The 18,127-nt window shown below is 39.6% G+C and overlaps 1 protein-coding gene across 1 annotated transcript in view; it reads right to left on the bottom strand.

The window, feature by feature from the left end:
* Nucleotides 1-1,346: 1,346 nt before the first annotated feature.
* LOC138794189 (uncharacterized) overlaps nucleotides 1,347-18,127 on the bottom strand; it is a 316,322-nt gene continuing 299,541 nt past the window's right edge. The window contains exons 98-100 of the mRNA XM_069972965.1: nucleotides 12,495-12,652; nucleotides 9,182-9,294; nucleotides 1,347-2,155 (exon numbers count right to left, since the gene is read on the bottom strand). Of these exons, the coding sequence (XP_069829066.1) occupies nucleotides 1,458-2,155; nucleotides 9,182-9,294; nucleotides 12,495-12,652 (969 nt within the window). The 3' untranslated portion in view covers nucleotides 1,347-1,457. The remainder of the gene's footprint in view (nucleotides 2,156-9,181; nucleotides 9,295-12,494; nucleotides 12,653-18,127) is intronic.

Raw genomic sequence — 18,127 nt, 5'->3', positions numbered from 1 at the left:
AGCGATCAAGATGTAGGATTAAGATGAGTCTGGCTACATCTGTGGATGCAAAGCGGTAAGTCAGCTGAATCTCTTCTTACAGTTAAATATTTTGGCTGCCTGTAGCCATCACTAGAATGTACTTGCTGCACAGGGATTTATATATTTCCCACTGAACTAGTACAATCATATGTAGTGACATCCTTCTAGAAGAAAAATGTTATTTAACTTCTTGAGTTAAAGGGGTAATCCAGCTTTAGAAAAACATGTCCACTTTCTTCCAGAGACAGCTCGACTGTCCAGGTCAGGTGTGGTTTGCAATTATGTTCAATATGCTTCAATGGAACTAAGTTGCAAAACCTGTACCCAAACTGGAGACAAGAGTTGTGTTGCTTCTTTGTGGTACGTAGTACTATTTTGATCAATTTACAGAAACTTCTGAATTAAAATAAAATCGCTCCTAGCCTAGTACGCCAGCAATGGTGTTCTGCTTCCTCTACCCCCCCCCCCCCCTTTTTTTCTTTCCCCTACTCTTTCCCTCCTTTTCCCGCTCTCTTTTACCTCTTTTCTTTGTTTTCCCCTAGTTTGGGCTTAGGCCCTTTTTGGATTCGGCCCATTTCCATATTTACATTATATGACTTTAGTTGTTGAAACAATCTTGGCGCAGTTTTCTTAGTTGTTATGTCTACCTATGCAATGTGTTCTTTGCGCCTTCCCGACACCTAATTCTGTTATATTCAGAGAATGTTTATAAAATTTACAATAAAAAAAAAAAAAAGTGCCCATAGTTTTTTAATGCTGGATAACCCCTTTAAATCCTATTGTAATGAACTAGGTACTGTACTTGGTACTCTCATTTCTAAATGAGCTACTGTTAACATAGGTCACTGTGCCTCTACACGGCTTTATTGGTATACTTGATTAGAAACATACTAGGTGCCCAGAAGTAGGGTCCCAGTTATGACTGCTACCTCTACCCTCTAGAACAGTGCTTCTCAAACTTTTTCTACTGGAGCCTCACCCAACAGACCAAGGCAATGCCTGGGCCTCACCAGACTGACCAATAAAGTGCCTGGGCTTCACTATCTGTGGTGAAAGTCCATTTAAAAGCTAAAAATAATGCTAGGGCTTCCTTTCACCCAGTACAAAATAAATTAATATTGTTGCTAAAATTAAGATGTTTTCAAACAGTAAAAGGACTGTGCAGATCACAGTTACTTTGTGAAAACTGGCTCCTCAGTTGGGCCTCACCAACAACTAGGGGGCGCCTCACTGGTGAGGCCCGCCTCACAGTTTGAGAAGCACTGCTCTAGAAGATGTAACATTTGACCCTCACATACAAATATAAAGGCAACAAAGCTGCAGAGTGTTTTTGACCGATGTGTTTTATAAGGACATCAATGATTGCCATTTTGCACAGGTATTACAGGTTTTACACTCTATAACAGGGTGTGCTTTAGCTTTATATATGCACTGCATTATAACACATTTTCTCTCACGTAAGGTTCAGTCGATATGTTGTCTATTACAGATTCTTTTGACTCTTCCCAGTTTTGTTCTGTCTCCTGGTGGTCATCATCATGCTCACTCGTGACATCATTAGCATTAATATATGTACCATCATTTTTATAATCTAGGTCTTGTTCATGATTTTTTAGTGAGGCCTCTTCATAATTGTATTCAGCTTGATTTCCAGTTATTCCATGATCAATACTGCTCTCCAAACCATCAGGAAAGACGTCTTGCATCTTCTGGTCAAAGTCTGCTTTGTATTCTATATTTTCAGATACCTGAAAACTGCCATTGTTTAATTCATGACCATCATCAGAGTGTTCGGAATTGAATGTTTGCAGCATTGCATTCTCTGCAATGAAGTGCTCATTTTCAATCCCTGCCTCTGTATCAAAGTCCATGAAACCTGTTTCTTCCGCCAACCCTTTGTTCAGGTCCTCGCTGTCATCTTTCACATCTGGCACAGAGTCTATCTGATGTCCGCTGCTTACATCTTCTTCAATGATAGTTTCATTGCCCTGATCTGACTCCACGGTCAAACCAGAAACCATTAGCTTTTGCTCATTATTACTATCAAATTCCAAGTTTTCATTAGGTTCTATAGGCTTGTCTATCCTATCAACTATTATATCATGGGTTAGGGTGTCATCTGTTGGAAGCATACCTGTAGAATTAAAATAAAAAAATCATATATTACACAGTAATTATTTTAAATTTTCTTGCAATATATGTACTTATATGGCGCTAATAACATTTTGCATAGTACAATATTTAACAAATATCTGAACAAAGGAAGAAATGATATGCAAAATAGCGCTCACACTATTAAAGTCAAGTCTCTCTCTATCCAGGAGTCTTACATTGACTGGGGATTTTATGCCAAGCCAAACAATCTCTCCAAAAGGAAGGATTTCCCATCCACAGACAGCTGTTTCAGGGTTGTTGCTCCTCTTCTGTGCAGAACAGGGTGCTGGCTGGCTAGTGAGAGGCCTATCTACGTGGGTCCAAGGGATAATAATTCTCCTTAAGGAGAGCCCGTCATAGGGAATTTCAGAAGAATAAGAGGGCTTGAGTAAAATCTTGTATGCAAGAATAAGGAGATTCCAGTGGTAGTGGCGAGCTAGAAAGGAGGTTGTTTGGGATGTGTGAAGATTATATATAGCTCTGCAGGATCCCAATACAGCATATATTTTCTCCTGAAAGTGAACCCAGAAGGGTATTTAATGAAGACAAAATATCTCATGAGAATATGTTTAACCCTTATGTTTAATTAAAGTACTTCTGATCCTTTATTTATATAGTGCATTCATTGTGAACTACTATGGGAGCAGATGCCCTGATGCCTAGGGTCTGCACCAGGGCATCTGCTCCCATGTAAATTTACCTTATGATGCATATACGGTCTGGCACTTTTTGCTAGGTTAGAGGTTCATACTGGTGATGATTCATGACTTATTTGCACGTTTGCACTGTTGCACTTTGGATTGTTTACATTGTGTACTATTGTTTCACACATAGATCTCTTTTGTATTCTGCCAGCCACTTTATTTGTATGCACTTTATAGCTTACATTTGAACATGTGGAGCATCACTAATATGCTTGATTCCCTGGTAAAGTATAGAGTATATTGTCCTCCTGCTTAGTTTCTATACACCTATGTGGTTTTTTAATTGATTTTATTGCTGTTTGTTGTGGTGTTTTTTGTTTGTCCCAATAAATTGTGCATTCTGTTTGGAATTAGTGGTGTGTGCTGTATTATAGTGTCCAGCTTTTTTTCTTGCTTATTTCTATAGGGTTGTTTTCTTTGGACACTTAGCTGCACCCCTTGTTTTTCATGTGTTGTTGGTGAGCTCCCCCATATCTTAGATTGAATATCCTACACATAAGGAACTGAATATTCCCATTTGCTCCAGTTTATGAACATCACAAAGTAATTGTTTGGAGGACTGTATTGAGACCTGTCAACAGAAACAAGCATTAGCTGCTCATAGCATTTCTACAAAACGCTTACGCTAAACTAGAAGCAGCTGAGCCCATAACAAAACATCTAGAGTATTGGCCATGTGCTTGGAAAGTAGCTTAATACGTGTGACTAAAACTTTAGCCAAATTAGACAAAAGAAAGACCTATAAGTAGGAACAGATTGATTTCTTAGGAACCTGGGAGTAAGGGTCGTCAAACGTCAGACAAACCCGCCATATGATGTCAGGGGAGAGAAGGTTCCAACAGGTTGACTTTCAACTGACTGATATATTTGTTCTTGTAGATAAGCTGCCATCAAAACAGTCTGGGAGCCAGACTCTTCATTCAGGGGGATGAAGAAAGATAGTCGTCAGATGATCCTTCAGTTAGGGCTAGGTTTACACTGATTTAACATGTTCATTTAAAGGGGGAAAAAACAGATGCAAAAAGGGATGCTTCTGTATGCCATACCGTATCTGTTTTCCATTGAAAATAACAAAAACAGATCTGTATTTCACAACGCACACAAAAATGTGGTCTGATATAATACACAGACGAAAGTGGCAATGCCTATTGTGCTTAGTTGTACTGGAAGATTTCACCCTCATAACCAGAAGTGGCTTCAAAATGTCTATTATACTGCTGGTTCAAGGTAAAATTCTACAGCGGACATATTGATATGATATGATGATTGGTATCACAGTTTAAAACACAAAAGTCAGAGAATTTCTCCAGATATAATTGCTGCCATATTTGATAGACTGACATAATTCTATTTTCCCTGAGTCTATTCTACCCTGAATGATTATATTGTTAAAAGGGACGGAAATTGAAAAGAGCTGTAAATGGGATTGTTCAGTTTCATGTGTATCGATAAAACGCCCTGACACTGGCACTCGTGTTTACAGAGGTGATTGTCTGCACTGTGGAGCTTGAAACAGATAGAGATCAAATGTAAAGACTGTAAATGGAATAAAAGTATAAGCACAGAAGGACGAGAGTACCCGCAGGCACACTCTGAGCTGGGAATGCTTCAGCACTTTTGTCATCCATTTGATTTGGCTCATATAGTAGCAGATGAGTGGTAGAAAACTGGATTTATCTGCAGATAATCAAATAAGGATACAAAGGTTTATATCATCTTTGTTCATTTAAATGGAGGGTCATGTCAAGAAAGACTGAAAGGGAAAACAGTCATGCCTGGTGATGCATAAAGCTGCCTAGTAAGAAGATATATTGTGTGCCTCAATAAGAAGACACACTCACAATGCCTTCTACTATTCCAAAATTCATTGAATATCTTACTTCATTGTATTCATTTTTGATTTTTCACAGCTCATGCACAACATGCCCTTGGCAGACTTATAAATGCAATTCATCGTATTCAGATAATCTCTTGTAGTCAAACGTTCCTCATCAGAGTCAAACACAGACCGACTTGTTGAAGATTTTTGAGAAATTTTAATTATTTTTTTTTTCAAGAACAGCCTTGTGAGTGATCACACAATATTACTGATACTATAAGAACTGATCCTTGTGGTGAAGCATCTGCAGGTAAGCTACAGAGACAAGAACGGTGGGGCTCATATGGAATTGGTCACGCTAGTCAATCATAAAATATTAAATAAACACACTTTTTACATAGATGGAACTAATAAAGAATGAAGCCACTCACTGATTCAACATATATGAAATGCCAAATTCATAAAGATGTTAAGCTGGTTCTTTATGTGAATATACTGTATATGTACAAAAATATGATAGCGTAACAATCTCTGGTTTGAGCTCTTACAGTCTTCCCCTATTTGCCCTCAGGTAAGACCCATTCTGAGACAAGATGCCTGCTAAGTAAAATGCACATTGGGACACCACATAGTGCAGTCAAACTTCCATTTATTTGACCCAGGAATTGATCCATCTTTTCCCAGCGCCTGGGGAGGAGCGTCACGGAGCAGAGTAAACTTTAAAGCCCCGCTGCTCGATGAGCAGAATGCCGATAGGAACAAAGTGCTTGGCTCCTACTGTAACTTTGCTCATCCCTATTTCTTATCTTTCCCCAAACTATCCCTTGTGTCTCCTTGTTCGTGCATTCATTTTTTTTTTTATTAAAAACACTTTCCTCTAGAACTTTATTTAGCACTTTTACATAAGCCCTTCAAAGGTTTTGATCATGTCCCCCTTTGCCTTCTTTCCTTTAAAATACGCAATTTAGATGGTTAAGTCTTTCCTGATTTTATACTTCAGACTGTCCACCGATCAGAAATCACTGCCCCTAAATCCTTCTCTTCTGAAGTCTTTGCTAACACAGAACTGCCAGTATGATACTCAGATAGAGGATTCCTTCTTTCTAAGTGCATTATTTTACATTTGGAAACATTTCAATACTGCCTGAAATATTTAACAAAGTAAAGTATAGGAAGTAGAGATGAGCGAACCTCGAGCATGCTCGAGTCGATTTGAACTTTCGGCATTTGATTAGCGGTGGCTGCTGAACTTAGATAAAGCCCTAAGACTATCTGGAAAACATGGATATAGTCATTGGCTGTATCCATGTTTTCCAGACAACCTTAGAGCTTTATCCAAGTTCTGCAGCCACTGCTAATCAAATGCCAATGTTCGGGTTCGGATCGACTCGAACCCAAACCCTCATCTCTAATAGGAAGCTTACAATTTTTTTATGTCTATAATAATGTGTGATGTTATCATTAGTGTCAGAAGTTAATCCAATTTATATCTGTCAGATCCCTGTTGTAATAACATATACTGTGTATATAGAGGCTAGAGTCATGCTCCAAATACAGACTTGTGTTGAGGCTTAGCATTGATATTTCCTTTGTAAATATCCGTTTCTTTTCTAAAGCTCACTGGGTTTATTTGTAAGTAGCAATGCTTTTATACCCCTATTGCCAAGATGTAATAACCAACTTGTATTGCTGTCAAACCTGTCAGCTAAACATTGCTGTTCTTCAAATGACCTTGCTATCCATGTAAAGTCTTTGCAGTCAGAAACAAGAAAAACTCCACTGAGCAAAGTTCATATTGAAGGAATAATAAGGCTGAAAACATAAACAGCTCTTTCCCTCTTGTAGTTCAATTGTTTCCTTTTCTAAGGGGACAGTGTATCAACTCAATGGTTTCCTTGAAGGATGAAAAGAGAATAAAATGTCCTTGAAATAATATGATGTTGTGTTAACCCTTAGCATCTTGCAACAGTCGGCTTCATTTTATTAAAGAAGTTAGAGGGATTTTATGGATGTATTAGTAGAATTTTCACACTATAACAGGGATAACAGGGTTTATGAACGTTGATGGCGCAGATTTGAAGTTGCAGATTCTATGCAAAGTAACTCTGGGCCATCAAATCTGCTGCAGATCTGCTGCAGATTCAAATCTGCGCCATCAAATCTGCTGCAGATCTGTTGCAGATCCTGTACGTGTGAACGCACCCTTAAGGAGTTCTGAATTAACAGTGAGGGGAACCCCATCTACAACGTCAATAAATTAGTTTGCTTGGCACAAGAATGGGTGAGTTTGCTTGCTTATTATATTCCTCTGTACCATGTGTCTCCTTGTCCAAACATCTGTCTAATAGTGTCAGCAGTTTAAAATGTGAATTACAACTTTAAAGGGAATCTGCCAGGTGTAATCCACATTTTAAACTGCTGACACCATTAGACAGCTGTAAGGACAATGAGACACATGGTACTTTTCATATATCCAGCTGTGCTTCCAGAAATGCATGTACTCTATAGTCCAAAGAGAGGATTTCCCAAAATCCTGAGGTGCTCAAGCTATAACATCTCCTTACTTCAGGAGCTTGGAAAAGCCTCTTTGACTCTTTGTGCCAAAGAATAAAAGCATTTTAGCACAGATGGATATATGAAAGTTAACATGGATCTTATTGTCCTAACAGCTATCTAACAGTGTCAGCGGTTTGGAACATGAATTACAGCTGACATATTCGGTTTAAAAGATACCTATCACTTGAAAAAAAAAACTATAAAAAAAAAACTTTAGACCTGAACTGATCACTAGAATAAATAGGGAGAGAAGCCTAAGGCTGAGCACTGACCAAGATGCTCCCATGGACATAGAGCTGGGATAGAACACACTTAGCGAGCACTTCTCCAGGCTTATTCAGAACCCAGTTGATTAAAATGTATACATGTCTCTACGACATGTCAAACAGTTTTTCAAGAGATAGTGCTTATTTAAAGCGTAACTGTCATGCTTTTTTTTATTGCAGAAATCAGTAGTATAAGCGATTTTAAGAAACTCTGTAATAGGTTTCATCAGCCAAAAAAGCCTCCTTCTGTACTCAAGAAGCAATCTCCCAGCCTCCCCCCCCCTGACTTCTTATCTGTGCATTATCAGGCAAACACGTCTTCATTACAGAGAAGCCAGTGAAGACGGGCTCTGCTCTCTCCATTGTAAGCCTATGAAGGGGGGAGGGGCTGAAGGAGATGAGGGAGCAGGAAGAGGTGACATTAAGGTCAGCTGTTTGTAGACTCTCTGGGCAGCTAAACCGCAGGATTCTGGGGTCAGAAAGGTCAGTGCTTATCTATGAACTTACTGAGAGAAGATTGCAGGGTGTTGTGCTCTGCAGGACTGCTCCGTGCTCAGTCACTCCTAACAGCCCCTCCCCTCTCCATAGCCACATAATGGAGACAGAAATCCTGCTTCATTTGATGTGAGTGGGGAGGCTGGGAGATTGCTTTTTCAGTACAGAAGGAAACTCTTTTAGTACATAAAACCTATTACAGAGTTTCTTAAAATCGCTTGTACTATAGATATTTAATGTTTTCAAAAAAATGGCCCTGAAATGACAGTTACGCTTTAACACTTTGTGCATTTACATTTGTCAATGTTCAACATAAAATGTTACCAGGTGTGATGCACTTTCAGTATATAAAAATCAGATATCCAAGGAATTGATGTTAAACGACTCTGTCCTCACAATCTGCCCCCCCCCCCCAACTGTTTGTACCGTCAGATAGCTGCTTTTAATCCAAGATCTGTCCTGTGGTCCGTTTGGCAGGTGATGCAGTTATTGTCCTAAAAAACTTTTAGACTTCCAGCCCTGTGTCAAATGGGCGTGGCCTAGAGTGTCTGTGCCCTAGATCTGCACCGCCTCTCTTTCCCTCCTCCCCGCCCTTCTCATCATTAGGAATGCCCCTGGGCAGGATTTCTCCCAATCATCACTTGTCTGAACAATGCACATTAGGGGAACTCCTGCCCAGAGGCATTCCTAATGATAAGGAGGCGAGGGAGGAGCAACAGAGAGGCGGTGCAGGCCTAGGACACAGACACTCTAGGCCATGCTAATTTAATACAAGCCTGCAAGTCTAAAAGTTGTCTTTTAGGACAATAACTGCATCACCTGCCGAACGGACCCCAGGACAGATCTTAGATGAAAAGCAGCTATCACACGGTACAAGGGGTTTTGGGGGGACAATTGTGGGTACAGAGTCGCTTTAATGACCTAACATGGAGTAATATACATCACTAAAATCTCAAAAAACATAACTATTTGGCATTCTCAAATGATTTATGCATTATGCACAATGCATTGTAAGAGTCTAGTCTGTAGGCAAAGAGCAACAACAATGGTGGTAAATGCACTGCCCGTTTTCAAATAGAAGGGATTGATATAAAAAGCACACAAATAAATTGTATTTATCTATCCTATTGTCCTAAGGAGTGACCAATGATATATCACATATTTACCACTTTGTCTAAATTCCTCCCGCTCTTGTGCCTGTGATAACAGACAATCTTTATCCTTGCTTGGTCTGTTGGAAATGCTGGAGTGCGATGATTTATCCACTTTTGTCAGTGAGCTGGAAAACAGAAAGAAATGGTGACTCTGGGGAATGATACATTTTCTCAAACATTCTGCCTTGGAAATAGACAAGCGCATATACAGATGTACATAGAACTGACACATTTATATACTATTCTTGTACCTCTTGCTATCAAAGGGACCCGTTCTTGACAAATGAGTAATGTAAAGCAGTTGGATGACTTTCATTTTTTGGCTTGTTTTGACATTGACAGGAATATAACCGTAAAATCATTTTGTGTGAAAAAAAAAAAAAAAAAAAAACTTCTACTAAGCCAAATTCAGGTACAAGTGTAAAAAGAAAAAATATGTACTGTAAGCCAATACCCCACGTGATTCTATTTGTTCTTCAGTGTTGTCTACTTTTTAGATTGGCCCCATTAGGGCACATTTATGATCAACACAAAGTAAAGTGGGCACTTACCTTGGTACTTGTATTTTAAGTGTTTTTATCTCTTGTTATTGTATTTATTTCCAATATTATAATATATTTTTTTGGTGCGCCAGTTATGCCTAGATGCATATATACTTCTCTTTGCTTTGTGTTGTTAATAGAGATGAGCGAACTGGGTTCGGGTTAGAGTCCATCCGAAGCCGATCGTTCGGCATTCGATTAGCGGTGGCTGCTGAACTTGGATAAAGCTCTAAGGTTGTCTGGAAAACATGTATACAGCCAATGACTATATCCATGTTTTCCACATAGCCTTAGGGCTTTATCCAATTTCAGCAGCCACCACTAATCAAATGCCGAAAGTTCGGGTTCGGATGGACTCCAGCATGCTCCAGGTTCGCTCATCTCTAGTTGTTAACTATAATTATATGCTGGCATTGAGAACCCAAGCCGTGATTATCAGTTGTGCATGCCCATCTTATTGGCAACTCATACATTTATTATCAGTAGCAACATCTTAGCTGCATAGTAATGTAACTATCGAATATCTAAATTATACAGAATTTTTTAATTTAGCACATGCAGCATTAAATCAATGAACCCTGTCAAGTCTCAACATTCCAAGTTGGTGACGGAGGTGTAATGGTGTAGGCAACATTTTCTTGGCATACCCTGGGTTTTCTTATACCTGTGAATGCATATTTGAGGTGAGGTAAAATTGGCTGTGCATAGAATGTCAGTACCTTCTGTAAGAAGCTATCTTGTCCACATGAGACAATATTTTAGGAAAATGATTCTAGTTCTAGTCCATGGTACAGATGAGGACCCTCTTACACCCCAAATATAGTGTGGGGTCCAAGTTACAGTGTGAGGGGCATCATGTGGGTACCCAATAACTGAATTGGAGTACAATTTGAGGGCCTAACTACAGGGTGGGAGCTCAAACAGGGTCTAGCCATAGTGTGTGGGTATAGAGTGAGGTCAAACAATTGTGTAGAAGCCTAAGTATTTAGTAGGGGCACATGGTGGAAGCCTAAATAAAAAAGTAAGGGCACAAAGAGGTGGCCTATTTACAGGGTGGAGGGGCAAAAAGAGGGGGGTCAAACTACAGGACGGAGGCACAATATGAGGGCCTACATACAGTATTAGGGCACTAAGGGGGGCATAACTAAAGTGTGGAGGAAACGATAGTATAATTACAATATAGGGGCACAAAGGGGGCCTAAGTTAACTAAAGTATGGGTCCCAAGAGTATCCTCTGATGGTCAAAGTATTCCAGTGTGAGTAAGTATGTGACTTAATTTGAGAGAGGGCCCAAAAATAGATGACTTCCATCCCCTGTTCATAGCTGTTTAAACTCAAGTTTAATTCACATTTAATAAAAATGGCAAAGTCTTATACCAAACCTCCACAGCAATCTATATTCCCAAGCTGCAAGCAGTTCTTTCATAGAAAGAACATATTAGCATTTTTATCAACCAACAACCTTACTCATTATATAGGAAATCAAAACACAAGAATGGTATCTGACCAACATATATATGTTCCATTAAGAGTCATCCTGTAAGTCATAAAATGCTTTTCTGAACTTAGATGCAGATCAAATAATGTTCTATTAAGCCTTGCTATGCTAACCCTTAGGGATTACATGACGAATATGTACACAGAAATGTAAAAAACTACTAGTCAAACTATGAATGGTGGTGTGCCGTGGTTGTGGACACAAAATAATTATCTCTAGTGCCTAAATGTCACCCAACACAGAATATTTTAGACTTGGGTGTGGTAGAAATCTAATAACCTGTAAAATCAGCTAAGGGGTACATAGCTTGGCTACACGTAAATTCTCGTAAAGAAATGCTTGACTGAGGCGGGGCGCTGAAAAGATACATTAAAGCAATACTGTATCCACCAAACTACTACTAAATCGCTGGTACAATTCATTTCATGACAGTAAATCGTCCCGGTCATGTTTTTTTAAATTTCTCTATTAATCTGCAGCAGCGTGGCCTACAGTTTCTGTGCCCTAGACCTGCAACACCTCTCCTTTTTTTCCTTCCCACCATTAGGAATGACCCTGGACAAGATCTCTGCGTGAACTCAGAGTGTTGACAGCTCATTTTCTAAGTTAATAAAAAACAAACTTCTTTAAAAACAGTGCTGTGGCATATATATATATATATATATATATATATATATACACACACCAACCAGACCATTGTTTTTAGAGCAGAGAGGTGGTGACTAATCTAGACAACGAGCTAGTCAACATTTGAGGGATACGAGCAGCATATCAGAAGGAGACCAAAATGCTAAATGAATGTATTTGCAAAAATATTTCACTTGACGAGTCCTACAAGTTTAGCAATGTTAGTTGAAATGGGAAAACTTAAAGAGGTACTCCTGATATGGAAAACTATTAAGAGTTTAAATGCATACACCACTTAGTAAAGCCGGCCGGTCCTATGCCCCATGTTGACTCTGAGTAACAAATCTTCCAGCAGGTTTAGATTTGTATTAACATTTACTCCTGTAAGCAGGCGTAAATCATGGCAAATCAGACGCAGAAGAGGCCACGCCTCCTCTCTGCCTTCCCGCGTCCCCCGCCCGCTCATCAGATGAACAGGGGATATGGCTGGCATATGCCATCTGCCCCTTTTCTCTGGCGTACACCAGGGGCACACTTTTAAAAATGGGCCCCTTTGTGTATAGTTTCATAAACAGATGTATACATCAGTTTGTCACATTTGTTGGTAGGGCTCTTTCATATTGTGAAATATTGTTTAGATAATTTCACAAACACTTACTTCAGTGCTGGTTTCCTTCTTGGCGTGTGTTTCATTGGTAATGGAGGATGTCCTGATGTGGTGGCAGCAAGATCTGGGTTTAAGATTATGGCCACCCTTTTTAGATGCCATTGTCTTACTGGCTGTTTGCATGGAATGGGGATTCTCATTACACAACTCTGGGAACAGCAAGCAGATAGCAGGAACAACATTAAAAAATCTAATAGATAAAGCATTAACTATAGAGTAACTATTGAGTGACAACACTGAAAACGGTGCTTTACTTGAATTAGAGATTAGAATTAGAGACACACATCTATGAAATATCAGAGGATCACGTAGGAAGACTCTTTTAGCTTCCATATTTGAAGATAATATGACTTACTGAGCAGTAAAAGCCTAATACATGCTACTGTATTTATTATCATACATGCTACTGTATGTATTATCTTAGACTATGACAAGTTAAAGGAGAAGTCAAGCGAAAATGTTTTATTTATGTGTTGCATTGCCCCCCAAAAGTTATACAAATTACCAATATACTGTACACTTATTACAGGAAATGCTTTACCACCCCCGGTCGATCGTCATCAGGTGTACCCTTAATGGTGACTGACAGCTGACCCTGTCCACTATAAATCCCAACCCCTGGTCTTATTCCATTGCCTGTAATAGTGCCTTGTGCCTTGATCTAGCGTTCCCCTGACTGTTTGATGTTGTGATTCTGACCTTTTTGGATTTTGTACCCTGACTTTGCCTCCTGGATTCTGATTCTGTACCTTCGCTGCCCGTGTGTTGCTGACGATTCTCTATTGTGTTTGTTTGTCTAGTCTTGTTTTGTGTTGCACTTATTCAGTGTAAGGATTGTCGACCAGTTGTCCGCAGTAACCTTTAGTAGTGTTTGTGGCAAGTAGGTAGGGACAGCTGGGGCAGGTGCCAGTCTAGAGCTGCACTTGTCCCGTGTCTTTCCAGCACCCTACCTGACAGGTGATGTCAAGACCCGACTCCCAAAGCTGTGCGGGCTGTGGCTGCTGGAGAGGATGATGGCAGAGAGATGCTTAGTGTCCCTTCAGTACCCTGTGTCAGTCAGTGTCCCCCTGCCATCATCCTCTCCAGCAACCACAGCCCTGGGAGTTGGGTCGTGACATCACCATTTTATCCAGGAAGTGAAGCCTTGATGCAGTAGTAAGTGCAGGGAAAAAAAGCACTTTATGTGCATTTCCCATAATAAGTGTATATTGGTAATTTGTGTAACTTTTGGGGAACAATACAATACCTTAATAAAACTTCTCCTTTAATTGAGGCTCCACAGACTCTTTTTGCATATTTGTATTTCCCAGGGGGCAATACAACTAGGTTTTCACTGTGTGGGAAGCTTTTACTAGCAGCCAACAGTGTCTTCTTTATCTGGTTACCCCGAGATCAGTGATTGTTTTACCGTGGTGATCTACTAGGCATTGCTCCCGACTAACCAGAATCCTACTCCACAGTGATGAGGGGCAACACCATTCTGTTGATGGATACCTGGCTTTGGTATTTTTCTTAGTATTTCCCTTAGTCATATCCTTAGACTTGCACATTGAATTGGATATTGACTGAAAGGGCCACTTAATATGGGGGTTTTGGTGGTCTCCTTACAGGAGCCACCCCTTGGCTAGGTCCTTCCTTGGATAGTCCCATTTCATCAGTATTTGGTCCTCCTTATCGTCTAGGAAAAAATTATGAAGGGAAGACTTGCACCTTTTTCTGTGTGTTGGGCTCACTCCTGGTTTTGGGAAAAAATCCTAACCAAGATGAGGACAAACCGCCATTAAGCATCACATATATTAGTGTATACAACACAGGTTGCTTAAACAGGTACAACAGAGGCTGACGATAAAATGGACTTGCTAAAATTTTACAAACATATTAAAGCACAGCAAAAAAATAAAAACAAATAATTTTTAAATCCTATTCAAGTTCACTCTTTTGCAAAAAAAAAAAAAGGAAAAAATAAGTAAATATAATTTTAAAAAATCAGTCTCTGTGAAAAACACATTTTCAGAATTGTCAGTAAAGCAGATGATTTTTAAAAGCTCGCTATCACTAATTTTTAGAATCTGTAAAAGCGCAGGATATATTTTGCATTTTTTAATTGATTTAGATACAGCATGTAATAGCAGGAAGTTATTTCACGCAATGAGATGCAGTCAGAGCTTCTGTACATAAGACAGTAATGAACATTGTTTTTTTTCTGGGTGAAGATGTGATGTATAAGATACATTAAAATGTAAAGCAGCATCTATATGCTCCATTTACTACTGCAGATGTCAACAGCAGCTTAGATTAGCATTTCTCTTATTCTGCCGCGCTGATCATTTTTTGCGCTCTACAGGATTTCCCAGAGGGTTATGTTTGTGCTGCTTGGGGCACTAAAGGCCTAAAGGCAGTTGTTGCATGATTGAACATTATCCCTTTACAGCACTGAACATAATCTCTCTGGATGGCAGAGATTGCTTAGCATTCAAGCCACAGGCGTCTACTCTCATTTGTTGTATGTACAGTAAGCAAAGAAAAAACACACTATGTATGTATTAGATAAACAATGACAGACTACAGCTATACATTAAGTAGAATATCTCAGACTCTGTTCACACTGTGCACTTGCAGTGCCCCAGGGGCATAGCTAGGATTCACGGGGCCCCATAGCAAACATTTTTAAGGGGCCCCCCTCCCCTAAAGCACTGCGCATATATATATATATATATGCTGGTACACTGATAACCCCTGGCCTCTGCACATTTTCCTTTCCTACTTGATTGCTGCAGCCAAACAGAGGTCAAGGGGTTATCAATGCAGTGAAGCAGAGATCTCTGTCTTCTGCTTGTTAACCCTTTTTTGTGTTGCAGCATGTAAGTAAACATTGGGTCACTTACACACTGCAGTACATAAGGGGTTAAGCAGAAGGACACTCGCCCTTACCTTCTCCCCCGGGCCCCCCTCCTGCATGGGCCCCATAGCAACTGCCTACCCTGCCTCTATGGTAGCTACGCCACTGCAGTGCCCGACAGGGGTTTATGTGGAGGAATCCCCAACATATACTTCTTCTATATAGTGATAATGAATTCTATTTAATGCTGTTTGTTATACACAGACGCCAAAGTAAAAAAAAACAAAAAAACATACGTACAGAATAGCATAGATACCTACATGAAACTTTATTGGCGAGTTTTATATATTTATTTCATATATATTTAACATTTAACATTTTTCTAGACGAACTAGAAGATGCAATCCCTTTATCACTAGTATAATACACTGTAAGGGTGGGTTCACACTACGGAATTCTTGCGGATAAAAAGTGACATGTCACTTCTTTCTGCGGATAGTGGAAAACGCTGGCCCATAGAATGTTGTCTATTCATTAAATAGCGGCCGCACAACACTGACAGCTCACACAATGAAAAGTGCGGCTCCGGCCGCACCTTCCATTGTCAGCTTTGATAAGTTGGGATGCGGGCACATACAGATGCGCCCGCATCCCAATTCAACAAAAATAAAGTTAATCCAGCTGCCGGGATGATCTTCACTGACACCGGACATTCTGTGACACGGGCGGGTCACAGAACGTCCAGTGTCATACAGCGAGTGAACCCAGCCTATGTTCCCACACAGTATTTTTGGTCAGTATTTTGATCAGTATTTCACAACTTAAACCAGGAGTGGATCAAAACCACAGAAAGGCTATGTTCACACACTGTTGAAATTGAGTGGATGGCTGCCCATTTTGTGTGAACATAACCTTTCTGTGTCTTCAATTCACTCCTTGTTTCAGTTGTAAAATACTGACCGAAATACTGAGCAAAAATATTGTGTGGCAACATAGCCTAATACTATATTGCAATATTCTGTATTGCATTATACCAAACTTGTCAGTATATTTATGGCAGGCATCTTAATGGGCCTCTTATTCATGACAACCTATCAGCACCCTATCATTTTCTCCCGGGGGCTGCACCACCGACCCCTTGCTATAACCACTTAGATGCTGTGGTCAATAACATCCAGAGGCTGCATTTATGATACCATGAGAACAGACCCTTTCCTGTGTCATCATTACACTATATATTTATGTCAATTTGCATGAAATACATAGAGAGATGTCTAATTCGGTTAAGGACTTAAGAATGGTTGAATTTCCAATGGGATCAGTTCAACTCGATATCACAACATGCTATCAAACCCCTCTTTATTTATATAAAAATTACAGGCTGATACATATAGACAAACAATGTGCTTCTCTTCACACAGTGTCACTAAATTGTGTTGTTGAGAAAAGCCAGTAATCTCACACCAGATATATATCAAGAGTTGTTGAGTTTAGATATAAGTTAAGTTCCCATGTTGTAAATGGGGGGAAAGAGGTAAATTAAGTGCAGTTCTTACCTTCCACCCTCTAAAAATTATTGGTGCAAAAATGTTCAATGAATATAACCAACAAATGTGTGTATTTAAAGTGTTACCTGATAAAGTGGACCTGAGTCAAATTTTTTTATTGGTCAGGATTTAAGTGTTCAGACCCTGACTGATCAGTAGAATGACCGGGGAGAGGACCGTGCTGTTGCCCACTCCCGTACCTGCTCTGTGTCAGGAGACGTGCACTATAGACTTCCATTACGCGGACACCTTCTCACATGACACAGATCCGGGAGAGGACTGAACTGTGCATGACTTCTCCTGGCTCATTCTTAACACTCAGACCCAAACAATCTAGTGGTCGAAATGTTGTTTGTACCTGGTCACACAAAAAATTTGATTCTGTTGAACTCTTTCTACTGTGATCTATGGGCTACCTGGTCTGGGATTGTGGCTACCTCAAATAAACCTGCCAATATCTGGGAACAAGAGGTGCTGTTGTACTTTTCACTTTTTGATATGACTCTGACATGTCAAAAAAAAAAAAAAAAAAATTTGTGACAGTGCCTCTTTAACCCCTTCAAGACCGAGCCCTTTGATGCTCGGATGTCCGGTTCAAATTAATGCAATGTTCCCCGCCTTCTAAGAGCCATAGCGCTTTAATTTTTCCACCAACAGGGCTGGTTGAGGTGTCATTTTTTGCGACCATGATCTCTAGTTTTTATTAATTTCATATTGGTGTAACAGAATTTTTTTAATCGCTTTTTATTATTTTTTTTCTGATATATAATTTTAAAAAATCATCAATCCTGGTGTGTTTTTTTTCTGTTTACACAGTTTTCACTGTGCGGGAACAATAATGTTATAACTTAATAGATCAAACAATTCTGCACACTACGATATATAATATTTTATTTATTGTATTTTTACAAAAATATTTTTATTTTTATAATGGGTCTTTTAAACTTTTATTGGGGGGGTTATAAGGTTTTTTTTTTTAACTTTTAAAACTTTTTTCATTACTTTTTTTACTTTATAGCATAGCATAGATCAGTGTTATCGGTGATCTATGCATAGAGCCTGCCTGAGAGCAGATTCTATCTATAGATGGCCGAACCGACAAGACGGAGGTAAGAGACTTACCCCCGCCCATCGGTAAATTGGTTGCGGGGGTCCGATCACTCAGTGACAAAAGCTTGTTCTGTCACTGAGTACCTTAATCGCTATAGATCGCGCCGTTTGAGGGGTTATTGGCAAGC

Source organism: Dendropsophus ebraccatus, chromosome 5 (assembly GCF_027789765.1).
Source record: "Dendropsophus ebraccatus isolate aDenEbr1 chromosome 5, aDenEbr1.pat, whole genome shotgun sequence".
NCBI lineage: Eukaryota > Metazoa > Chordata > Amphibia > Anura > Hylidae > Dendropsophus > Dendropsophus ebraccatus.
Note: the sequence above shows the minus strand (reverse complement) of the source record. Positions and strands in the feature narration are given on the sequence as shown.